This window comes from Chelonoidis abingdonii, chromosome 20, assembly GCF_003597395.2.
Source record: "Chelonoidis abingdonii isolate Lonesome George chromosome 20, CheloAbing_2.0, whole genome shotgun sequence".
Lineage (NCBI taxonomy): Eukaryota > Metazoa > Chordata > Testudines > Testudinidae > Chelonoidis > Chelonoidis abingdonii.
Window position 1 is genome coordinate 2,690,266 of NC_133788.1, and position 26,238 is coordinate 2,716,503.

At 46.6% G+C, this 26,238-nt stretch overlaps 1 protein-coding gene across 2 annotated transcripts in view; it reads left to right on the forward strand.

Annotated features, from left to right (window-relative positions):
• The window catches only part of BAZ1B (bromodomain adjacent to zinc finger domain 1B), an 88,425-nt gene extending 63,057 nt beyond the window's left edge, over window positions 1-25,368 (forward strand). Inside the window, exons 11-19 of one of the 2 annotated variants that reach the window (XM_075074012.1) lie at window positions 4,411-4,509; window positions 4,951-5,128; window positions 6,043-6,228; window positions 10,916-11,063; window positions 12,920-13,067; window positions 15,222-15,340; window positions 19,800-19,951; window positions 22,396-22,499; window positions 23,123-25,368. In XM_075074012.1, coding sequence (XP_074930113.1) covers window positions 4,411-4,509; window positions 4,951-5,128; window positions 6,043-6,228; window positions 10,916-11,063; window positions 12,920-13,067; window positions 15,222-15,340; window positions 19,800-19,951; window positions 22,396-22,499; window positions 23,123-23,489 — 1,501 coding nt within the window. In that variant the 3' untranslated portion in view covers window positions 23,490-25,368. Of the gene's footprint in view, window positions 1-4,410; window positions 4,510-4,950; window positions 5,129-6,042; window positions 6,229-10,915; window positions 11,064-12,919; window positions 13,068-15,221; window positions 15,341-17,317; window positions 17,392-19,799; window positions 19,952-22,395; window positions 22,500-23,122 lie in introns of those variants that run through there. The other variant, XM_075074013.1, reaches the window with a different exon arrangement.
• The last annotated feature ends 870 nt before the right edge of the window (window positions 25,369-26,238 follow it).

The following is a 26,238-nucleotide window of genomic DNA, read 5'->3' on the forward strand; positions in this document are numbered from 1 at the left end:
TCCTGCAGGACTATGACATGGACGTGGTCCATGTGAAGGGAAGTGCCAACCTGATAGCGGACGCGTTGTCCCGGAGAGGGGGCCCTGAACTTCCCGAGGTCACTGGGCAGAGTGACCCCGCTCAGTTCAGTTCCGAAGGGGGGAGAGGTGTGATGGAGTAGGGACTGTGTGTGTGGGGAACGGGAAAGACATAAGTAAACTGAAAAATTAAACTGAAAAATCAGTCTGATGTGCTGAAAAAGATTGGTATGTTATGCATTGCATAGCACAGCAATTTCATCTTTTGTCCTGAATAGTCCACAACTTATTTTATTACAGCCTAGTTTATGGCATAGCCACTGGTGCTCACAAACTCATTACTGCAAGGTTTACTCCCTCTACAAGTGCAGAGATTGCCATCCGTGGGCAGCCAGTGGTAATTCCGGAAGCTCCTGTGGAGCTTTGAAAACTCGTTGCAATCAGTGGAGGTCCTGGATGATTGGCAAAAAGCAAATATGGTGCCCATCTTTTAAAAAGGGAAGGAGGAGAATCCAGGGAACTACAGCCCCACCTCAGTCCCTCAAAAAATCATGGAGCAGGTCTTCAAGGAATCCATTTTGAAGCACTTGGAGGAGAGGATGGTGATCGGGAACAGTCAACATGGATTCATCAAGGGCAAGTCATACCTGAGCATCCTGATTGCCTTCTATGGCTCTGTGGATATTGGGGAAAGCAATGAACATGATAAATCTTGACTTTAGCAAAGCTGTTGATACAGCCTCCCACAGTATTCTTGCCAGCAAGTTAAAATAGTATGGACTGGATGAATGAACTAAATGCGGCTAGAAAGCTGGCTAGATTGTCAGGCTCAACGGGTGGTGATCAACAGCTTTTGTCTAATTGGCAGCCGGTATCAAGTGGAGTGCTACATGGGTCTGTCCTGGGGCCGATTTTGTTCAATATCTTCATTAATGATCTGGACGTTGAGGGTGCAATCCATTCCATCAAGTTCAGATGTCACTAAACTTGGAGGAGAGGTAGATACGCTGGAGGGTAGGGATAGGGTCCAGAGTGACCTAGACAAATTAGAGGATTGGGCCAAAAGAAATCTGAGGTTCAACAAGGACAAGTGCAGAATCCTGCACTTGGAAAAGAAGAATTCCTTGCACCGCTCCAGGCTGGGAACCGACTGGCTGAGCAGCAGTTCTGCAGCAAAGGACCTGAGGATTACATTGGAAGAGAGCTGGATTTGAGTCAGCAGTGTGTCCTTGTTGCCAAGAAGGCTAATGGTATATTGGGCTGCGTTAGTAAGATCATTGCCGGCAGATTGAGGGAAGTGATTATTCCCATCTATTCGACACTGGTGAGGCAACATCTGGAGTAATGTGTCCCATTTTGCCCTCCCCCCCCCCCCCCCCCACACAGACGGCATGTGGGACATTGGAGAGAGTCCCGAGGCAAGAAAATGTTCGGGGTCTAGGGGCACATGACTTGTGGGGAAGACGAGGGAACTGGGGTTATTTGCCTGCAGAAGGGATCGGGGGTGATTTGATAGCGCCTTAGCTACCTGAAGGAATGGCAAACTTGGGCTTTGTCTCAGTGGTGGCAGATGACAGAACAAGGAGCAATGGTCTCAAGTTGCAGTGGGAGAGGTCTAGGTTGGCTGTTAGGAAAAACTATTTCACTAGGAGGGTGGTGAAGCACTGGAATGGGTTCCCTAGGGAGGTGGTGGAATCTCCATCCTTAGAGGTTTTTAAGGCCCAACTTGACACAGCCCTGGCTGGGATGATTTAGTTGGGGATTGGTCCTGCTTTGAGCAGGGGGTTGAACTGGGTGACCCGTGAGGGCTGTTCCAGCCCTAATCCTCCATGATTCTATGAAAGCTCCCATATCTCATGTGCATAATGGAACTGTGCTCCATAAGGGCTCCCTGAACAGAGGATCTCATACCAGGGCTGGCAGATCTGCAATAGTATGAATCTGACAGTCCAGCACCCATGCAGCGGTTATGTGCAAGGGGCTATTGGAGCATTGTGAAATTACAATTTAAAAATAGTTTAATTGACTGATCTTTAGTGCCAGGTGTTGGATTTCAACTACACGTAAACTGTTCTCAGTAGCCAAATGTTTTTTGTTACTCAGTATTTTTTAGAGTCCTGTGGAACCCCTTGTTCAGTTCACTTCAAATTTGGTAGCAAAGTTCTACCTCCCCTCCAGCAAGCTCCAGACTTAATTTACTGACATTAAGGCAGATACTCCTTTATTTGTGTAGTAGAGAGGGAGTGCCAACATTGAGTTTACATTGGAAATACAGTTATGCATCTTCAACTATGGAATGACTAATCCTGCTCCATAACAGTTCTAGTCAGCCAAACTGAATAGTCCACACTTTTTTGTTTTCCCCTTATGTTGTGTGTAAATGTAAGAGATACAGGTGGACCACTAGAAAGAGACTGTTACAGATCCTCTTGGGATAAGACAGTATTTGCTGAGGGGGGAGGGTGTTTTTTATTTGTTTGTCTTTTTAAAAGAATAACAAAACTTATTGAATATAAAATCGGCGGGGGCGGGCGGAATAAAACTAGTTTTTGAAAATTCGAGCCTGCTGGTTTTAGTGGTTTGAATCATTCTATTAGTACAGCTACAGTGCAAGTTAGTCCAATAAAACAAATGTGACTTACTGTGACAGAATAAGAACTGAAGAGAGGAATGGCTTTGTATCTTACGGTTTAAGATGTTTTGTCCGTGTGGATTCCGCTTATGGTGTGCATGAGATGCGAATCTTTTGACTAACACTGTCTGCTCAGCCCGTGCCTGTGCCCTGCATGTCCTCATGCTTCCCCCCCACCAAAACCCAAGGGTATATAGGACTGAGTAGCCCCAACTGCCTCTCAGTTCTCTCGCTACTTCAGACTCCTAGCAGAGATGTACTCTGAAGGAGCAGGGGCAGAGGATGAGTAATGAGTTCTATTCAAACAAAACATGAAAGAATTAGTTACTGTAAGGTAAAGTAAGCATCCCTTCATCTGAGTCTTTCTGTGCAGATACCACTTACGGTGACTAGCCATATTGAACAGGAAGGGTCTAAGAAGTCCTAAGTACATCTACAATGGTGTGACAATGAGTCAAGAAAATGCTGTGGTTTGGATATGTTGTACGAGTGCCTAAAAACTGCATTCCTGGAGAAGCTCCTGACTGGATACCACCTCATGGAATGTGGAAAAGAGGACAACGAATTACATAAGAATTATTGAGAAAGATGTCGCAGTCTTGGAAATTGACTAGAATGGAGCAAAAAATGTCACTAGACAAACAGCAGTGGAAATACTAGGTTGCCTCGTGTCAAGGCATGGGAGCATGTAAACTAAGCTACACTACACCTAGCTAGCTAAGAATTGCCAAACAGCTCTCTGGAATTTGGCATCAGATCTAGACTCCACATCCAATGTGTAATATTTGGTATTATTAAATCATGAGTATTACAGAAGCGCCTAAGGACCAACCATGCTATGGTAAAGGCATGGGCTGAGCTCCAAGTGGCTGGCCTGCAGAGGTCTGATATATGAATATTTCTCAGGCCTGCTGTGGCGGTTGCCTGGGCCCTGATGCCTGAGGAAAGGGGCATACATGCCAGTTGGTAACAAGCTGTGATGCACTGAGTAATCCACTTGCATAGTCTCTGGGGACAGATGACCTGACCTGTTACAGTCTTCCCCAAGGTCACAACCAACATTATTTCCCAGATGGCTCTGTCCTGTTTAAGAAATAAAGGAGGGTTTAGGAACATCCCAAGTATGCAGCTTGGATTCTCCCAGGTTAGAGTAGGGTTTGGGGAAGAAGACCAGGAGGTTGATTTGTTTAGTTTAAGTGGGGAAAAAAAATCAGACACCCCTCTAGTAAGAGACTTAGGGTGAGATCTCAGCACTGCCTGTGTTTAGGGGACTGACATTAGTGCCGAATCTCGCTAACACCTTGCCGAGGAAGTAACCACATTTTCATTGCTTGGAGAGCAAGATGAGGGGGACAGCACTTGGGTGAGGGTTAAGAGAGGGAGTTCCCTAAGGTTTATTAGTTCTACATTCAAATCGCCGGATGGGGGAGGCAGGGTAGATACAGATGAACAGCAATTGCTGCCTTAAATGCATTTATTTTTAATTAAATAAAACAATACCCCCCCCCCACACACATACATCTTCTGTTTTTTCTCCACCCTAGTCTTAGCTGCATTTAAGACATAGCAAATAGGGGCAACTTTAGGCCTCTGTGCCACCATAATACAACTTGAATGATTTGTCACTTTGCCTGGTGGGGATTGGGCCATAGCTCACAAATACGTGTAAGGCAGGGAGCGGGACTGACCATCTCAGAGGAGGCTTTTACGCTCCCTGTTAAGGCAGCAGAGCTGGTGTCAATGCTTGTTATGTCTTTCAGGTTTCTCTGTGATAGTCAGAAGGAACTGGATGAGCTGCTGGATTGCCTACACCCCCAGGGAATAAGAGAGAGCCAGCTAAAGGAGCGGCTGCAGAAAAGGTGAGGCCACTATTCTCTACTTTGCATACACCTTGCCCATTGCAAGGTGCATTCTATTCAGGGTAAACCATCCTGGTACCAGCGTGGGTGCACAAAGCAAAGCTATGATCATATGCGTATAAAGGAAGGGGATGGGAAGAGGGGCTGCTTTTCTTTCAGGAACATATTGTGAGTTCTCCATCAGCAAAAGTCTGAGCTACCAAGACACCTTGTCAGCTCTTAAAACTACTGCAGTCACAGCTGGGGAAAGGGCACTGTTCCTCAGCGGCAGGGCTACAGCATACTGTTGAAAATTGATAGTTCTGTAAAGTTGTAGCTGATAGTGTGTGCAGATTAAACTTGGGCTTCTGCTGTTCCCTCCAGCATACTCCAGCCATTACTGACTATGTGCTGTGTAGTAGCCTGCATCTGTTCAAAAGGTGGTCTCTTGTTTTTTTCCAGGTATCAGGACCTCACGCATTCCATCCACTTAGCTCGGAAACAAAACCTGGGCCTGAAGTACTGTGATGGCAATCAGGAGCTGCTCAGCTTCCTCCGTAGCGATCTTATTGAGGTGGCAACTCGGCTACAGAAAGGAGGGCTGGGATATGTTGATGAGACGTCCGAGTTTGAAGCCAGGGTGAGGGAACACAGGAATTAAACTTATGCCCCTGTAGTAGCTCTGAAGGTGAAAAACTAGGACAAAGTTCTAGCACACCAGGGCTTGTAACCATTATGAGTTCCTGCTCTTAAGTATTCCCTTGAGCAAATAGCTCTAGAAATTCAGTTGTGACTTTCCCTTTTGTGTATTGCATTTCCATAGTGGCATCTCTAAATGCATCACCAACCTCTAGATAAGAACTGGTAGCTCACGTTTCTCCGCATAAGTGCCACCTTAAATTTGAGGCTAGAGATCCGGTAAAACTGTTAGATCAACTGATTTCTCACAACTTTGGATAGCTTTTTAAAGGGGAGTTCTCAGCAGTGGTTTTAACTTTTCTATCCATACCAGCAGGTTTGTGGTGAAATGTTACTGCAGGATGGCCAAAACAATTGAAAACTGCTCCAAGCCCTCAGAATGACCCTGAATTGGCAGTTTTCAATTCTTTTGGCCTTCCTGTAGCGACATTTCACCACATCTGTCAGTACTGATAGAGAAGCGAAATCAGCTGCTGAGAGCTCCTCTGAAAGTCCATAGCCAACTTTTAAAAATATTCCTTGCCCCTTTTGTCCTCTGAATGCGAAGGAGTACTTTTGGTCAGGGGACCTAGGCTGCTGAAGTACCTAAATGGATGAGCTACTTGAAATCTATTCTGGTGCTTAATTACCATGGTGAGAGGCATTTAAAAATATGGGTTCTATTTTTGTAGACTGCTTGTGTTGTCAGGGTTATCCAGGAAGACCACCGCCTTGAGTTGGGAATCTACAACCTGTTGTCTGGTGGCAACAGAAATATGCTGTATCGCTGGTCAACACTTGCAGGACTAGCCTACTTGGGATGGTGGTTAGGGTAGGTTGTCCTAATATTACATGAGTTTGTGGTGGTCCCAACAGGTATGCTCGCTGGAGAGCCTAAAGGATTTTGGGGAATGTGTGATTGCCCTCCAGGCCAGTGTCATTAAGAAGTTCCTACAAGGTTTCATGGCCCCTAAGCAGAAGAGAAGGAAACATCAAGGAGAGGACTCTGTTGCCAAGGTGGAGGAGGTAGATGAAGAGAAGAAAATGGCAGAAGAAGCCAAGGTATTACTGGTTGGTGTAGGACCCATTTCTTCTTTTAAATAGCTCTTCTTTGGGCTTACTCCATCTATTAGAAGCACAGTGCCCCCTCTCATCCTTTCCTGTTTCAGGTTCTATGTGCAATCAAGTCCAGTATTGTGGGGTGGGTGACTTGCCTCATACAGTCTAAAGTGGGTGCTGTCACAATTAAAATCATGTTTCAGAATCTTTAGTTTATTCGCTCCCTAAAAAGCATTAAACTGGTTAGTGCATTTAACTTTCTGGTTCCCATGCCCCTACTACACTGCTGGTAGGGGTCCTAGGTTCCCTGCTCTGTGGGTGAATCTTCAAATAAGAGAACTTCTCGGAGTGTTTTTAGAAAACTTAATTAAAATGTTACATCCATTTGGAAAGGGCTAGTAGAGCAGGTGCCAAGTGTTCTTAATCTCTTCACCTATAGAGAGAGAGGGACCTGTGGGATGCTGAATTTTCCCAGGGAATGGGGGTGCAGTAGGACAGGTGCTATGCAAGGGGACAAGGGCAGAGGTATCTGATAGATTGGGAGATCCAGAGTTTGCTGAATTGAGGGTTCCATGCAGTTTGACTGGCCAGCTGGGGAGATGAGCTGCATCTGCCTGCAACAGAGAAGCTACATTAGCAGAAGCGAAGACGTGTTCTTAAGATGCAGGAGGCCAAGACGACCCGGAGAGAAGCTGCAGCGCCAGGACACTCGCTCTCTCTCTTCCTCCCCCCCCCCCCCCCCCCCCGGCTGTGGCTGTGTGGTGGAAGCACTACAATCAACTAATCAAAGGAGCTTGTCTGGTGTCTAAAAAGGTCCACCCTGGTGAAGATGTGGAACAGAGGAGCACTATGTAGTTTCAGTACACTGCATTATGTGGGGATATGTTTCCTATGACTGACTTCTTTCAGAAGCACTCCAAGTTGGCCAAGTCTGCTCCCACTGAAGTTACAGAGGCTTCCAGCACTATGAAAGAGCAGGAGCCTCTTGATACCTTCCTATGAAGTATTCATTTCTTCATGTTTTGCGCTCTTATCAACATTGCTGAGCCGCTGTTAGAAGGGAGATGAGAGCCTTTGTCTGTTACACTGTGACTTTCAGAGAGATTGCAGAGTTGGCGTGGAGCCAGGCTGACCAGAACCAGTGGGAATTGATGCATCCCTCAGTTTTTCTGCAATACTCAGTTTTTGTTGTTTCCTATAGAAAAGTCCAATTAATTAGTTCTTGATGAATCTTCCTGTCCTTTCCACAACAGAGTGACTCACACAAAGGGAAGATCTAGTTAGCCTAGAAAACAAACTCTAGAGTAAATAGATCTCTGATGATCCAGATCCTTTCCATTCCAATCTTCCCATATTTACAGGAAGATTTACAAAGAATAAGCTGTTCTTCCAGTCCTATAGACCTGCGTCCATGCTAGGGGTAGTACCAATTTAAGAACATTCGTTTGTGAATGGATATAGTTATAGCAGTACAAAAAATGAAGATAAACCTTTCGTTTCTTCCATACTAGTACTAGAGCTGAACCATGTTTCAAAACTGTGGCTGTTTGTCTATGTATCTACCCCAAACTCAGCCATTTTTGACAATGGGTGTCAAGTCAGCCACTGTAGCAGACATTGGATTGCTCTCACCACTCTTTCTAGCAGTGTCAAACAGTACCCCTATTACCATGAACAGGGTTATGGAGTTCAGCACTCGTCATAGCAAAGCTAGGTGTCTAGCATGCTGTGCTCCAATCGGTGTTGAACTTGATTGACTCGGTCCACACCAGAGCTGGGACCAGAGAAATTTGACACCCATTGTCAAAACAGGCTTATTTTCCTAATGTAGCTGAATTTCCTTCAGTGTTGTTGAAGCTGTTTAGAACGTTCAAACTCCCACTCTGTAAATACAAACACTGGGGTGGTGGTATTCTAAACACAGTTTGGGAATGCATGCCCAGCAGAGGTCAGGTGGGGCTCTTGAACTCTTCTAGCACCACCTAATTTGTCTAGGGTGACTCTTGTTCATATTATCCAGTTGAGTTTAAAGATGACAGTGTAGATTTCAGCACTCCCAGAGCATGCCAGTCTAAATCACTCCCTGGAGTCCTAGATCTCTTACAAATAATGCTTTCTTAACTCTTACTGTCATGCCTGTGTCTTGGCAGTAGATTGATAGAACAGCCAGTAAAGTACCAGTTACGTCTGGCTATGCTGGTGGGAGTTTCCTGGGCATACCTGGCATTACCTGGTATGTTTAACATTAAAGTACATTGTCTTTTCACCCCAATTTATCTGGAATTTGCTTTTTGCCAAACTAGGAAAAGCATTTTTAAGGTGACCTTGTAAGAACAGTTTGGATCTCAAATGTAATTATCTGACAAGAAAATGTGACTGCTGCAGCTTTTAAATGTAAATGAAAGTTACAGTTGTAGCTCGCCTTCCCTCTCGGACAAGCTCCTGCATGGACCTGAACTTAAATACTGAGTACACTGACTCCCCTAAGGTAGTATGTGAAAACCAGCCTTGGTTTCCATGCAAATGGCCCTGACTAGCAGATGTACCCCAGACTGTACATTAGAGAGAGCACGCAAAATTAGCCATGTGCCTTCTATCTACAGTACAGTATGGGTCACACCTGTCTGACCAGAATGAGAAGGATGCAGATCACTAGCCCTTCTGCTGGTCAATGGTGTTTGCATGGGAGCAGGCAGCAGGCCAGTTCTTGCTTTTTAGCCGTAGGTTTGGATGCATTAGTCACTAAGGGTATGTGTACGCTGCAGTTAGACACCCGTGGCTGGCCCATGCCAGCAGACTTGGGCTTGCGGGGCTTGGGCTGCGAGACTGTTTAATTGCAGTGTAGGCATTTGGGCTCAGGCTGCTTGAGCTTTGGGATCCTCCCACCTTGCAGGATGCTAGAGCTCTGGCTCCAACCTGAGCCCAAATGTCTACACCACAATTAAACAGCCCTGTGGGCCAGTCACAGGTTTGCAGTCGCGGTGTTGACATACCCTCAGTGCAGCTAGGTTTTTTAAGTGAAGGTCAGCAACAAACAATGAAATCTCATTTATTCAGATGGGAATTTTTTCATCTTCAGGTTGCCAGACAGTAGGCTTTCTAGCCTGTTCTTTGTCCTTCTCCCAACAGGCTTTTCCTGTCACACTTTTTGTTCTTGATATTTTCCTCTGTTTGTTCATTTGTTGCAGTGGTAGAGTTCTGTCTCCTCTAGCCGGGAGGATGCAAGTAACTTCACTGACTCATGCTGTGCCTGACAGGTTTAAGGTGTAACAATAAGCAGAGTACCTTGGAGACTGGTAATACTGAAATGCCCCAGCTTCCTAGAGCTTGGGAAACAGTGTTAAAGATCTGGTGAATTCCACAGACTTGGGTAGAAAAATCTGAGCAGAATCTGCCAACAGCTTTTGCAAATTTATCTTGGCCCAGTGATCCAGTATGTTAACTGCAAAAGCCATGGAACAGTTACTTAAAAAATCAGTTACATAATATGTGAAGCACCTCAGCAATGTTCTGCAAAAAATGGTGAGATGCCCTGAAATTTCCACAACTTTCTGTGCAGTTTTCCACTGATCCTGGCAGTAGCTCCTGCTCTAGGTACCACGCCAGCAAGCAACAGTGAGGATATTAGGGTTTTACAGTTTGTGTGGTGGGTTTTTTTCCAAGCATCCAGTATATACTGCACTTCCTTGAAGTCAGTGGGAGGGGAATGTGCAACTCTGCAAAAATCCTGGGTTTTGTTTGGCTCCCAAATTGCTTCAGATGCAGAGTTCAGTTTTCTCACATCTGACACTTGACTGTTTGTTTTTTTTCATTTTCCTAGGGTAGAAGAATATTTACTTGAGTCCTATTATGTCCCTGTCAGGATTAGGACTCGTTGTAAAGCAGAGGATTAGCCTTTTAGTTGAACATGCAGAGGCTGTGGATTGCTTCTCTGTTCTAGTGTATTTCTGACTTACTGCACCTTTTGTTTTTAAACCTCTGGTGCTGAAATGTAGATTTCACGGGTGGCTTACTGTGTGCAGACTCCAGCAGTCATGTTGGTGCAAATCCCAGGTTTTAATACTGTGGTCTAATTTGTGGCTAATGAGAGGACCTCAAATGTGCTGAAGTTATCACAGCTCAGTGAAAATAACTGTTCTTGTATTTGGGACCCGGAATGCTTTGCCTGTCAAAGCTGACTGTGGCTGATGTCACTATCACCCACCTGTCATCTGAACAGCTTTGAGGGCAAACTGTTTAATGGATCTTGCTGACAGACATGAATGCTCTTCAAGTGTCCACTGGAGGGCAGCACAGACTGTTCTCAGCAGTCATGACCTGAAGGATGCCTGCCAGCTGCCTTTTAACTTTCATCCTACTTTTAATAGGGCTAAAATCCCACCGTTTATTTTCTCTGACTGACAAGTATTTGGGTTATTCTTTCCAAGTAAAGAATGTAGTGCAGTTTGTGTAGGCTGTTTCAGGCTGGTCATGAAATGCAAAAGGACTGTAGTGTTATGAACAAGATGTCTGGCCCAGTGAGGCTGATTAGAGGGTAAGCCTCAAATAGGACTGTGAAGCTATGTAGACGGTAGAAAATACAATAGCTGAATTATGGCTGACAAGAGCCCCAACTAAGAGATGTAAAAAGTCTTCAAGTTATAGTGAGCTGTGTTCCTGTGCTTTGGTATAAACTTAGTTCTGTCTGCAGGTTGCTTCAGCGGTGGAGAAGTGGAAGACAGCAATCCGGGAGGCCCAGACCTTCTCCCGCATGCATGTGCTGCTTGGGATGCTGGATGCCTGTATCAAATGGGATATGTCTGCAGAGAATGCCAGATGCAAAGTGTGTCGCAAGAAAGGTACGGATTCGAGCCTCAAGCTTGCTTAACAGTGGGGAACACGCTCCTATAGTGAGTCACCACATCCTGCTCTTGGCTGTGCTTTTGTTCTGAACATCAGGATTCACTCATTCGGAAGCAGAAACACAAATGTCACAGGAGCCCTAAGACCAAAAGTCAATTTAATGTCTTTAATATTAAACGTACAGAACACTGCAGAACTGTGATATCCATAGCCTCTCCTGCATCCAAGATACTACTGGTTCTCTGTGCAGTACACCAGGTCCTTCTTAGCCTTACACATCATCAGAGGGCTGTCCCCTGTGTCCTTATGTGTTTATGAAAGTACTGTGTCCTAAATATTGGATCACCTGGATACAAATCCCTGTCGTATGAAAGTGCCTCTTCATAATAACAAACCCTTCTGGGAACAGTCATGCCTTATTTCCTATCCAGAGTGCATGCCATCCTACACAAACCCAGGGCTTACTCTGAGTTCAGCATTTCTGACAGAGATAACTCTCCCAAGTGTTTGTGATTAAATGAAACTGTCGTATTTCTAAGCCCCCTGCACTGTAACTTGGCTCTGTGATGATAGGTGAAGCTGCCGCATGCGAAGAGCTATTTATATATGCCCTCTGTTAGTGCTCTTCCGCTTAGTCAAAGCAGACTGCCTGAAAGCAATTCTTGTCTTTTCCGTATTCATATCACACACTCTCTCAGGCTTGAATTTTCTAGGACCCTTGTGAGTTGAGCCCATCTCTTGGTTGCTCTGCTACAAAAGGAGCTAATACAACACCCCACAACTGAAGGAGGGAGAACAAGGTGGGATTAGGCTGAGTGAGGCTATCTGCCATCAACCTATGCTCTGCTCTAGGGAGTGGTTGATGGGGCTGGGAGAGAGCAACTCTTGGCTATTGCTCTTCATGTGAGGGTAGGCAGAGAGATGAGGCCTCATGTCCTGAACTGCTACTACTTTGGGAAGTGGAGGAGGAAACTGACCTGGGACTGAGGAATCCCGCACTATGCAAGATATGGTATGAAGGTGAAGGTCTGCAAAGGGGAGCTACGTAAATTGGGGGTTATGGGGGAGGGAGTGTAGAGAGAGTCACCAGTAGTTGCCCTGCCATGATGTTCTCTGACTGGGAGGTGTGCACAGGCAGGAGCCATTTCTCTATCCTTAGAGAAGAGCCTGGTAGCACATAGCACCTCACTGTAACTTTTGTCTTGTTTTGCATTTGTGCGCTGGAAGGTGCTGAGCTCTCTTGAAATGCTCATGGGAGGTCGGGGCAACAGAGATTCTGTTTCCACACAGACTCTCTCCTAGTTTGCCAGGGGCTCATACTAATCACCTTTGCACTTTTAGGCTTGCCTTTGTGAACTAAGCATCAGTAGCAAGAGGAAGCTAGGAGGACTGAGCAAGATGTCCTCTTGAACAGCTACAGTGCATTCCTTCTGTGGGCGATCTTCTGAAGCATTGCAAAAACTCTTTAGTCCATTGCCAGCAGAGGGTGCTCTAGTTGAGTCAAAGGCACCCACCTAGGTCCAACTGGCTTGATTTGACACAACTAGAATTTTAGGTGTAGGGAGGAGAGTCATGTTGTGAAGTTCTCTAAGCAGCTGGCTCAAAATAGGTTTTCGCTCAAGTTAATGAGCACAGAGGTAGCGTTCCTACTGGGGCAATTGTGCTGGGCTGCTCGAAGCCAGACCCAAGAGGGTTGGGAAACTCGCATAGGCTTTAAAAGGCTGCAGTACTGTTTGAGGAGTTTTTGTGGTCCTCCACCTCTGTCCCTTTCTCCATTGTAATGGTAGCTGCTTCTGCTCAGGGGGAGCAGAGCTATGCTACTACACTTCATGCAAGTTCTCTCTTCTCCTAGGTGAGGATGACAAGCTGATCCTGTGTGATGAGTGTAACAAAGCCTTCCACCTGTTTTGTCTGAGACCAGCACTCTACGAGATACCAGATGGCGAGTGGCAGTGCCCAGCTTGCCAGCCCTCTACCGCCAGGCGCAGCTCCCGGGGGAGGTGAGACCCTCCTTTCTCCTAATGCTTTCACTGGGCGGGAATTCTAATCAGGCTCTGAGAATTAAGGAGGCTTTCACAAAGACCAAAGCGTTAGTCCTTAATCAGTAACTACTTTTAGAGGAGGGAAATACTTAGATTACCTGATGGCACTTGAACAATAGCAGAGCAGTCTTTTCAGGCTGCTCTTACATTAGAGCACCTGTGTTGTAGTGATGCATGACATTTTGAGGGGATTAAATAAATAACTTCATTGTAGCAGTGGAAGAGTCTCTGCAGTAATAAAGAGCTGCTATTAGTGCTGAAACTCACTTGGTGCTTCAGCTCATTTGAGCAGCAAGTCTGGCTGCTTGCTCATGGGAACAGGCTTCCTTAGCACTGCAGTCCTTTCTGACTTCCAGCTGAAGTGAGCGCTCAGAAGTGGCCTGAACTGACTGCTGTTCCTGTCCATCCAAAAGAGAGAGCTGTGGAGCCCATAGTCTGCTACTCCGCAGAGAACAATGTTGAGCATAACTGTTTGTTTAGACCATGATAGCCAATGATACTTTATCACTCACCTTTGAACTCAAAAGGCTTGATACCTACTCTCTGTCCTCTTTTAATCATGGCTGTCTGGGGTTTGCATTTTCACTTATGCCAGAGGGATGAGGTACCAACTACCACCTGAAGAATAGGTACCTAGCCGGCCTCCCCTCCAGAGCAGTGATACAAAGTATATTAGACTGTCATGTGCAGGTGGTATATGGGCTGAACAATATTAATTACTCTCTGGGCACTGTTTAAAAGGAGTTTATCAGGCTTGTTCTGAAATGGCAAGGCTTTAACACAGCTGTTCTAGCCTGAGATCACAGTTGCTTTGATGTGTCAGAGTCATCTGCAAGCTGCTTTGCTCCTGGATCTGAGCCATCAGGTGGAGTAACACCTGTCTTATCTACTTACTACTTTATTCTTTCCAGCTGGAATAGAAGGGGAGAAAATATTGGCCTTGGAACACCCTCCAGCTCTTAGTGTTGCATGAACTTAGTCGTTTTCCATTTAATTAATGATGGAGATTTTACTCATGCAAGGCAGAAAATTCAGAGTTGTAGCTCCTCTGCCTCTCTCTGCACATGCATATTGTTCTCTATTCCTGTTTTTTGTTATAATTGTTAGATGTATGCAAAGGGTCAGACTCACTGTGCGAACCAGATCTTTGCATTTTATGATATCTGTGCATGTGCACCCTCAGTACTTTGCTCAGTAAAGGTGGGAATGTAACTGTGACGTCTTCCTGATTGTTAGTACATTAAATTGGCTCCGCTCCACGGGGGGCATGAAAAGTGGCACTGCAGTGAGATGGAGTAGGGAAGGAGACACCCTCCTCTCCCTTTCTCCCACCCAAAAACTTCTTAAGCAGCCCTTTAATGGGAGAAGAAGGAAGGTGGCCAGGAGATCTGACAGTCTGTCTGCTGGCTGCCTTATTTCTTCTCTGCTCCACTACTACCTGCAGTCTCATGTTACTTCTCATGTTCGAACAAACTTAGTATGGATTTGGAGGGAGAAGACTTGAAGAAGGACTGGCTGACTAAATGCGTGGAGAGTCTGGTAAGGCCACCTTGGCTGCATTGCACTTGGACAGTGTAAGCTGGTAGTGACTGCATGTTTCAAATGCTTCCCCTGCATCAGTAGCATTGTACTTCACGGGCAAGAGGACTGCATACGGTCAATGTGGTATCCTGACATTCTTCCTCAAACCCCAAAGCACTTGTCCTTATTGAGGAATAACTACCTTGCAAACAGTGTTAAATGTAGTTATCGGTAACATGACGCTGAGATGTGTGGAACAACAGCAGAGCTGTTTCTCTCTGCACATGTATTGAGCTGTTGAAAGTCTTTAGCATTTGGGCTGAAATCTGTCAACCCCAAAGTGATAGCCTGGAAAGTAGCAAGAGACTGAAAGTGCCATCTCAGCCATAACTATAACATGATATCCTGGCTGAAAAAGAACAGATTACTATAGTGTGAAGCAATTTGAAGCAAATGTTTGTTTTAGATTGAGGTGGTCAGCAAGTCTGTGTGTAGGAACAAACATGCAGTGAAACTCCCAGGGTCAAGGCTAGCCAGGCTCTGCTAGTTTATTCAGAGCGTCTGACATCTAGCTAATTATTTTGCCTTTAGAAACTATACCGAAGATTCTGCTGAAGAGGAGGCTGAAGAGGGCGAGGAAGGCCCAGATGAGGAAGATGCTGAGGAGGATGAAGAAGAGGAAGAAGATTATGAGGTTGCTGGACTGAAATGTAAGTCTTTAGTTACAAGTTATCATGCGGGCTCAGCTGTAGTCTGTTCCATCTTTGTCATGTATCCTGTCTGAGGCTTTTTTATGTATCCTGTCTGAAGAAGAGGTTGGGCTCTCACATGGATGTGTAAGGAAGCTCTTTTCAGAGAAGGCTGCAGACATGCGATGTATTTGTGGAGAACTGGAAATCAACTGCCTTTGTGCCTCTTGCTACTTCAGGACTGAGCCTGTCCTTCAGCATTTTAAATACTACGTCAACTCAAAGGAGTGGGCGCATGATCGCATTCCAGTGTGCTGATCCACGCTTCTTGATACACAGCTGATGCCATAAAAACTGCTGCTAAGCTGTCAGTAGGGGCCTGCAGCAGCAAGGGGTTAGCAAGCAGCATGATTGCTTATTTTGTTAATAGCCTTTTTACTCTTCAGCATTTGCTGTCCCTAGGAAGTGAAATGCTGTCTCTGTTCCTCCACCACCCCAAAACATAACTTTTAGTTTTGCATTTAAAAAAGTATCTTGTTTGGGATTTGGGGTGGGGAGTACAATTCTAGCCTGTCTCCGTGAGATTCCCTTTGTACACTATTAAAATTCACCTTCACTTATCCCTTCTTGTAGAACAGCCAGTGTCTACTGTCCAGGACTGTAGTATGAGTCAGCCCTCTCCAAACTGAACAAACATTGACAGGGAAGCTTCTAACAGGGCTGTAGTAACTGTCCTCAGAGATTGAGCTTTCTCAGGCAGCAGAGTGAAATAGTCACAGGGTTCAAAATGTATAAAGGGTCGTTGTAGCTGTGGGTCCCAGGATAATAGAGAGACAAGGTGGGTGAGGTAATGTCTTCTATTGGACCAACTTCTGTTGGTGAGAGAGACAAGCTTTCAAGGACCTGAAGAAGGGCTCTGTCTAAGCTCAAAAGCTGCTCGTACCAGCAGAAGTTGGTCCAGTAAAAAAGATTACTTTACCCACCAGGGTTCAGAATGACATTCCAGACTAAGGGTATGTCTACACTATGAAATTAGGTCTAATTTATAAAAGTCATTTTATAAATCGTTTTTATAGTGGATTGTGCATGTCCCCACACAAAATGCTTTAAGTACATTAAGTCAGCGGACTGCGTCCACAGACCAAGGCTAGCATCGACTTCCAGAGCCTTGCACTGTGGGTAGCTATCCCACAGTCTCCCCACTACCCATTGGAATTCTGGGTTGAGATCCCAATGCCTGATGGGGCAAAAACAGTGTCGTGGGTGATTCTGGGTAAATGTCGTCGGGCCCCCCTCTCCCTCCCTCCTTCTGTGAAAGCAATCGCGGACAATGGTTTCACGCCTATTTTTCTGGGTTACCTGTGCAGATGTCCTACCAGAGCAAGCATGGAGCCCAATCAGCTCACCATCACCATACATCTCCTGGGTGCTGGCAGACGTGGGACTGCATAGCTACACAGCAGCAGCTCATTGCCTTTTGGCAGCAGACAGTGCATTACTATTGGTAGCCATCATAGTCGTACTCCTGGGTGCTCTTTTAGCCGACCTCGGTGAGGTCGGTCAGGGGCTCCTGGGCAGACATGGGAGTGACTCAGCCAGGTCATTTCCATTTTCTGCCGAGCACCCAGGAGATGACGATGGCTAGCAGTCATACTGTACTGTTTGCTGCCACCCTAAGATCTAAAAGATAGATGGGGGGAGTGATAGCTCAGTGGTTTGAGCATTGGCCTGCTAAACCTTCTGAGGTCCCTTCCAACCCTAATCTTCTATGGGTCAATTTTTTCATAGAATCAATTTGTTTTGTGAAATCAATGGCCTGCTAAACCCAGGGTTTTGAGTTCAATCCTTGAGGGGGCCATTCTGTGTGACAGTTGTTTGTGTTTCTCCTTGATGCAAAGCCACCCCTTTTGTTGATTTTAATTTCCTGTAAGCCATGTCGTCAGTCGCCCCTCCCTCTGTCAGAGCAGCGGCAGACAATTGTTTCGCGCCTTTTTTCAGCACAGAACCAGAAGCTGCAAAAGCAAAACCAGGCGAGGAGGTGATGGCAGTGCGGTGACGAGAGTGATGAGGACATAGACGTGGTATTAGCTTTTCTACAAGTACGGGTCCGGGCATGTGCCATCATGCGTGATGAGCTCGTGCATGTCACCTGTGTGAGTCAGCTCGCCACGTCGGCCAACAGGAATTGGAAATTCAAAGTTCGGCGGGGTTTTCCTGGATCTACTGGCCAGTGCTCTAGTTGAACTGCTGTCCAGACGCGTCACAATGGGCCTCTGGGATAGTCCTGGAGGCCGTTACATCACTATTGCATCCACACTACCCAATTTGATACCTGGCAAGTGTGATTTCAGCACTATCCCTTCATGGAGGGGAGTTAAGAAATGATTTAAGAGCCCTATTAAGTATTAAAAAAGAAATAAGGGGGGGGGGGGAATTCATCGTGTGGACTGGTCCAAGCTTAAATTGAGGTAACGCTGCTAGTTTCGACCTAAAGTCGTAGTGTAGACCAGGCCTGAGTGAAACACATGCTTCTCCACCCCAAATCCAACAGTTTCTTTTCTGCCACGCTCCATCTCCTTCCTTTTGTTTTTGGGACTTTGCTGCTGCCCTACTGGAGTAGATCAGGAAACGTGAACTGGAAAGATCCCTGAAATGCACGTGCACACCATTTGCTTTCAGCTGAAATGTCATTGAGATGAAAGTTGTAGCTTCAGACCAAATTCTTTAGCTAAAGCTGGTGATGGAATTCAGTTACTGAGACCCAGGGGATTTGTATACGTTCTCCCAATGGTCTCTGACTGGGGAGTGTTTTGTACTACTGAGCTCCAGCTGGCTGGTTCAGGCCTTACACATTTTTCCATTTTGTTTAATTTGTGGGATGTTCCTTGATCTTCTGATATAGGTTGCTCTTTGTTCTTTGGAGTATCCATGTCCACACTTTGGAGTATGTTCATTCCCTTGATGCATTCCAGTTCCAGGACCAAAGCCAGGGTTTTCAGACAATAGCAAAAGAGGGTTACTGTCACTAAAAATAAAGCATTAAACTCAACCCCCAGCTTTACAGGGCATTAGCATGGAAAGGTCATGGTGGAAAACTTTTGTTTTAGTGGAGAAGTCCCAGTTAATCCTTGTGTAGCGTTTATCCTGAGGATAGAATATAGAATGTTGGATTGTCAGACATTTAACACATGCTGCGAACTTGACACACAAGCAGTAGCGACAGTATACAGACATCCCACTGCCCTGACACACGCTGCTGCTGCAGGGGGCCTGACAAGATGATTTATTGGACAGGGCTGGATTAGGGGCCACAAATGAAGGACTGCTGCATGTTGGACATGGCTTTCATATGCATTTATGACCAGGTGTAAGGCGCTTGCTCAGGAAGAAAGACCAACATACACCCAATGCACAGGGGTCACAGGAGAAATTTAAGACAGACAGTTCGTCACCATGCTTGCATTCCCTCCATTTAAAATGGTGACAGGCAGGCTGACAAATGGGCAAAAACATTTATCTGGAACATAATGTAGCAGCCCCAATGTTTGGAATAAAATTCCATTGTTTACCAATTCCAGCATGTGGAGCAGCTCCCTGCCAGAGTAACTCGACACCCACTGTGAACACAGTTAGCTTTTCAGGGAGACTTAGCAACTGGCTTATCCCATTGTGTGGGCCACTTGTAAATGCCTGTAAAGGCACCCATTCAGCCATCCACACTCTGGCAGGGAGCAAGGGGACAACAGGAAACCAAGGGATTCCCACGTATTTCTGGTCTGAACAGTGAAGGAAGGTGTAAGTTATCTCCAAGGCTTAACTCACCCCCCACCCCTCCCCCGAGAGCTTGGAAATATCAGGATTTTAGCACTAGGACATTTCTGCTTCAACACTGCCACAGCTGAACCTTGCTCACAAAGAGCTCAGAAATCCAAATCCCCTCCCAGCTAGAGGTCTGCTGGCAGTGTGTGTGTGGTCACCCATGAGTAGGCGTAACATCCTTGCCAACCACGAGTGTCCTTTCTGGAAAGGGGGCATTTGCTTCACCTGGAGAAGGCATATGATTGCTTGGCTTACTCAGTGTATGCAGAAGTGAGTAAAGACTGGTGAGAAGCAGCACCTGTCCAGCCAACTGAGACAGCAGTATGACTGTACGTGCGTTGGTCCAACTGGGCAGAGATGGTGCAACTCTCCATTTTAAACCTTTATGTGGCCACTACTCAGGGCACCGCATTCTTCTTTGAATGGTTGCTGTTATATGAAACTGTCTCTGCAGAGATTAGATTATTTGCTGTTGTCTGTGATAGAGACAGTCTCAGTGACTTGGAGAAGTGATGACACTTGAGTCAGCTTCTTAACATTAGGAGCAGAAGCCAAGAGGCTGAAGGGCTCCTCTCCATTGCCATCCTCTGTCCTTGGTTTGAGGTTCTCAGATTTCTCTCCAAAAGTGAACCTGTTCTTAAAACTGTACTGATCATTTCAGTGAGACCCAGAAAGGCACCCAAGGGCAAGCAGAGCACAATGATGTACCCTTCCAGGCAAGGCAGACACCAAGGGAAGAAACAGTCGCTGCATGCCACCAGAGGACCCCGGCAGCAGGCCACACCTGTCAACGGAGCAGACATTGATGAGCTGGTAAGAGCCAAATTGCCCCCAGGAGACTGCTCACTTCATGAGTTATAAACTCAACAGGTGTTACGCTTCCTTCCCCTCCCCTTCTCAAAGAAATGCCCTGAATTGTATTGTGAAATCCACACGGGGCTGAGGTCTGTCTAACAAAGGCCATGTATCCTTAAGGGCCCAGCGCAAACGGAGCACAGATATGCCAGGCATCCTTCCCCAGCCGCTTTCACACATTGTCCCCCTTGATTAGCAGGCAGCCTGCAGCTTGTTAAAGGGTTTTAAATAGTATCCATATGTCTGTGCAGAGAGGTGGGGGAAGAGGGGGGTCCGGGATGGTGATAGAATGCCAGCAATGCTGGACCCTCGCTCCCCGGGCTTGGCCATTTTCTGACAGTTGTTGTCCGGACGGTCACTCCCCAACCTTCAGGACATAATTTAGCTGGTTTAGGTTTCACTTGACATTTAATGAATAAAACCTTGTGTGTTTGAATAGAGCCAATCCTATGGGTGTACTGGGAAAGGTGGAGCTGGGTGTTCTATGCTGACTGTCCCGGGATGTAGCCGTTAGGGTTACGTGGGGATATTGGCATTCTAACATCATGGTGCAGTGTCGCAGGAGCTTCCCACAGATCTGCTGTACATCTAGTGACCAGTGTTAACAGTGCTGCTGTTATAGCCTGTCATAGGCACGCCTCCCAAAGTGCCCAGCATCAACAGCTTTTGCTTCTTGGACTGGAGTGCAGGGCTTGGGGCTCAGGCTCCTGCTGCAATAGGGTGCGTGGGGTGGGGTAAAAACAGCTAGTGGTTCTGTAGTTGCCTTGTGTGATGCAGTAGGGTCTGTCTGTGTGGGGGATGGGAGAGCCCGGGAGGACTTGAGGTGAGGGACAGGATTTTTAAGCCTATAACCTGAACCAGGTAGGGGGGAAGGGTGTCAGCACCTTTGCCCAGGAATCTGGGCAAAGGAATCGGCCAGCTGGAGGAAGGGCAGTTCAGTTTTGGTTTTGGGCTGGGTGATTGGAATTCAGGGAATCCTATGCTGGGATCCAAGCACCCTGAACCCCCAGAAGGACTCGATTGAGGGGTCCTGGTTGTGCCTCCAAGCTCTGCTGTAACCTGCATTCCTGTTGTCCAATAAACCTTCTGTTTTACTGGCTGGCTGAGAGTCACTGTGAGTCCCAGGAAGAGGGGTGCAGGACCAGACTCCCCCACACTCCGTGACACCTTGTGCTAACCTATACAGGAGACCCCTTTTCTGCTGACCTTTTTCTTGTTGCTTGCTCGCATGCTCTCCAGATCAGGGGAAGTGCACCATAGCCAGCTAGAGGTACCTTTTGAGTGAGGAGTGGTCTCATCTAAACACTAGGGTCGGCTGCTGGGAATTGTGGACCTCAGTAAAATATTGGGTGTCTTGGTTAAAATAATGTTTCTCTCTAACCCTCTAGGCTTAGGAGACAGGTCCTGTTAACTCCCTGCCCCTCTTACCAGCACAAATGTGATTTGTGGTCAATCGTAGCCTAGGTCCAGCATGTTACATTGATATGGAGGGAACTGCAGTATCTGTATGCAGTGACCCTACAGAGCTCAGAGCCGAGGGGGACTCCAGTACAGTAGTGGCTGACCGGCTACAAAGCCCTAGACAAATGGCTGACCTTGCGCACTGCTTGTTTCTCGAGTACAGCAAAGCTTGGAGCCATCAGCTGCTGTTTGGTATTTAAAATGGCATGGTAGCGTATGCCGCAGGCCTGTTAACACGGCACCACAACTGCTTTCTTCCTCTCCTTTGCCTGTCATATGCTGTCTACCCAGGGGGTAAGGAGGGGAGGGATTTGCACACCCCATTTGTTGTCATTTATTCTTTGGCCACTTGCTTTGAACCTCTTTGAAAAAGCCTCCTGCCCCTGAAAAAAGGACAGGGCTGCCTGGAAACTATTCCTGTCAGAGCTTTTGGACAGGGTTCCCATTTTGTAACTCAAGCTGCCATGGCATTTCTTGGCTGCTAGCATCAAAGCTCCCGCAGCCGAGCAGTTTGTGTCTCGATTATTGCAGAGAGGATGGTTGGGTTTGAACACCTTAAGCTTTAGTGTTTACATCAGTATCACTTCTCCCCTACCCACTGATACACCTGCTTGTGATAGGATTGAAAAGGAAAACTCTGCTCCTATTTTCCTCCACTCGGGGCTTGTCCATGCAGTGAGCAAGCTAGGGTTGAGTGAATGCTCAGCACACTAGTCTGCCACACACGAAGTTACCATCATGACCCTGCTGGTGTGCATTAGGGAACTTTTGGTGCATGGTAGCAGGGTCCTGCCAGCGACTTAGTGCACTGTATAGTCACACCCTGACTTGCTGCTCACCAAGCCTCAGTGTGGGCAAGTCCTTAGGAACTATTTTGGCTACGGTTAAATCATATGCTGGTTCCCCTCCTTTTAATGGCTTGCTCCACTTCGTGTGGTTAGGTGCTTCAAACGAAGAAGACTTCTCGTCGCCAGAACCTGGAGCTGCAGAAGTGTGAGGAAATCCTCAATAAGCTCATGAAGTACCGCTTCAGCTGGCCCTTCAGGTGAGGCACTTAGGACTTCCTTCCCTGTGTGAACTCTCCTTGGAACTCTGCCCATGCAGTGGGTGTGGCTCCACCTTAGAGCTGCATGAAGCCACGGCTGCAGGCTGCTGCTGGCCCGGAGGCCTGGGTGTGTTAGAATTAGAAGTAGTACAGAGAAAAAGAAGGGGTCTACCTGTTACACTAGGAACTCCTGTGCCCAGTGTCTCTGGAGACTAGTTTCTATGGCGGGAACCAAGATTGACTTCTAAAGTTAAGGAGTGACATGCTCCCATTCCCTTCTCTGCAGAGTACCAAGCATTGGGCCACCCAAAGTGTTCCCTCCAGAGGAAGCATGTTCTAGTGGATATAGTCCTCATCGCCAGAGTTCAAATTCAGCTCTACTACCAGTTCCCTTCTATGAAGGGCAAGGCACTTTAACTGCCTGAGTTTCTCCGTCTGTAAGCTGGCTACCTCCCGGGGATGCTGGGTATAGGTGCTCTAGGCACCAAGGTTTGTGGTGTTGCTGGGAGCTGCAGGTCCATGTCAGTGGATATGGCAGGTTTGTGTGAGTGTCCTGCCAGTATCTAGGTAATACCAGTGTCTGACACTAATTGTTCTCCTGTCTTTGACTCCTTCCTTTGCAGGGAGCCAGTGACCACAGAGGAAGCTGAAGATTACTTTGAGGTCATCAGCAACCCGATGGACTTCCAGACTATGCAGAGCAAGTGCTCATGTGGCAGCTATCGCTCTGTGCTAGAGTTCCTCTCTGACATCAAACAGGTGTTCTCCAATGCTGAGCACTACAATCAGAATGGGAGCCATGTACTGTCCTGCCTGGAGAAGACAGAACAGTGTTTGATTGACATGCTGCACAAACACTTGCCTGGCCATACGTACTCACGCAGAAAACGCAAGAAGCCCTCTGCCAGGCACCAGGGACTAGAGGAGCAGGAGGGAGACAGTGAGTCAGAGGCCACTGAACATTCCAGGGGGCGAAAGAGAAAGAAATGAGGGGCAGGGAGACTGTGGGGAGACAGAGTTGGAGCAGGCCTTCTGGTGCTGCTGGGCGGCAGGCTTGGCTGTCTGAAGGGATTTAGGAAGCAGCAGACACTTCTTTATTAATCCAGCCTTTCCCATGACCAGATCTAGTTTGATTTCTCTGTATCTTCCTGAAGTATTTGGCATCCATCAAGTGAGCAGAGGTGACTTACTGCTTCCAGCAAAATACATAAAGCTCTTATGGGATTGTCCTGCTAGAAGAAGGTGGGAGGGCAGCGGAAGAACTGGCCTAAGCCTCATTGGACAGGGGAGTGTGAAGTCTCCTCCAGTTTGGAGCGCTATCTGCTTTCTCGGAATGGAGCTGCTTCCTTCCCCTTTAGCTGAGCAGCCAACACTGGAGCGCTGGGGGACCTCCTGCCATCTGCTGCCTGTGATGTGAAACCAGCCCTCATCTAGCATGGGGAGGGATCATGTTGCTTCACAGAAGGACGGAGTATGATCAGCCCAATGGCCGTTAGTTCTTGTATGTGTATATTTATATGGTGTTAATTTTGAGCCCCCAATGAAGGGACGCGTCGAGTGAGCAAAGCACTTACATTTATGGAGATATGGCTTTCACCAGCATCATAATACAAATGGCTTTGAGGTGCTCTTGCTTCTCTCCTCTCTTTCTTCTGGGGAGCGGTCTTCTGAGGCCATGCTCTGAGGAGCTTGTCCTTTCTTCTGACTGCAGCGTTCCAGTTGGACATGATCGTTGGTTCTCCTGCTCATCTTTAACAGCACATAATCATGTAGCCCTTGGAGTGGATGAACCAAGTGCCAGAGGCATATCAGAGACGTGGCATTCCCACACATCCCATAGAAGACCCTGGGAGGGGAAGCAGCAGAAACTTGTTCTGTGTAACTTTTTAAATTAATTTTCTAGTTTGTCACTTGTTTCTAGCAGTGAGCTTGTATAAAGAACACCTTGTAAGATACCTTTGTCTTGCTTTGGCACATGTACAGTACAGTTTATATGAAAATGTGTTTGCTTTATATTTTTCCTTCTAAAACTCTTGTTTTCCTCTCAGTAGCTGGAGTTCAGCTGGGGGATTTGTTTGGGGAGGGAAGGGAGGGGTCTCACTGACCCTTTTCTAGATTTGCTCTCTAGTTTTATAGTAATACCTCCACTAACTCAGCCTCCCTTCCCCCCAACCCACCTGCCATGCCTGTAACACGCAGAAGGGTGGACTCTGACTTACACAGCGGTTGACTAGTGGGAAAGATCGGTTGTGCTGGGGAGAGAGACATGGCTCTGTCATGCATCCCCAACAGCTTGTGCCACTTGAGTTATTGATTTTTGTTTAAGCAAAACTTTTTTTTGCCTCTCCCTCCTTATGACAGATTTTGGTCTAACAAAATCAGGGTTTGAACATCTTATTATGTCTTTAAATTGGAATAAAATAGCTGTGTGGCTATTCTGTGCTGATCATTAAATTAAAAAAACCTGGTGCAGCTCCTGTGATTTGAGAATAAAAAGGTTAATGAAGATGGCAGCCCAGTGTTTATATACTTTGTTTTTTGTTTTTTCAGCCAAGCACTTGGTTCACTCCTGGACTGTCAGTCACTGTTGTGAGCCTGTAGCAGAATTCTAGCCTCCTTCTCTCCTCCCCCAGCCCCGCCAGCCTGTCCCACAGAACTAGCACTGTCACTTGTGTTTGACACCCCCCTTGAAGGCGTTGTTTTGTCTTGTTAATACTGACCATTTTGTGCAGCTCCTACCCAGTGAAACCTTTGGAACTGTACATTATTTAAAAAAAAATTGTCATGGGGGAGGGGGGTTCTGCTAAGGGCTGTACTTGTAATAAATTGGAAATTTAAAAATAAACATTATGTACTTGTGTTTGTAAAACTGCTTGTAGAGAGTCCTTTCCCGCTGCCTGTCCAAGCAGAGCCGAGTAATGCTCGCTACAGGGCTCTCCCCCCATCACAGCCCACTTCTGAACGGCTGGCATCTTGAGGAGAAATGGGGCTACTTTCACAAAGCAACTGCCAGTATTCCATGAATGAGCTGGGGAAGAGGGAGAGACTAGATAAATGGAACTAATATCTCGGAAGAAATATACCTCACGTGCAACTGTTCAAGGTCTGTACAAGAGTCTGATACTGTCGCTTTCAGAACTTACAATAGTGCAGTCTTGTTGCTGGGGGTGTGTAACAGCCCAGAAGCTGAGACTGAGAAGGCTCCCACCGAGGCTACTTTTCAGGCATCTAGAACTCTGAAGAAAACTGCCTTTTAGGCTAGAGAGGAAGAGACTAGATTCATCGAGTGCAGGGCCAGAAGGGACCAGTGTGATCATCTAGTCTGACCTCTAGAGCACAAGCCATGGAACGTTCCAAAATAAGTCCTGGAGCAGAACTTCTAGGGAAAAACCTGTCTTGATTTTAAAAACTGCCAGTGATGAAGACTTGACCATGATCCAGGTAAATTGTTCCAGTGGTTAATTACCTTGACTGTTAATTTACACCTTATTTCCAGTCTGAATTTGTCTAGCTTCCGCTTCCAGCCATTGGACTTGTAACTGGGTCTTGGGCAAGTCACTCTGGTCCTCAGTCCCCGTCAGTGAAATGGGGATGATAGCACTTTCCCACCTCTGAGCAGATGACAGAACAAGGAGCAATGGTCTCAAGTTACAGTGGGGGAGGTCTAGGTTGGATATTAGGGAAAAACTATTTCCCTAGGAGGGTGGTGAAGCACTGAAATGGGTTCCCTAGGGAGGTG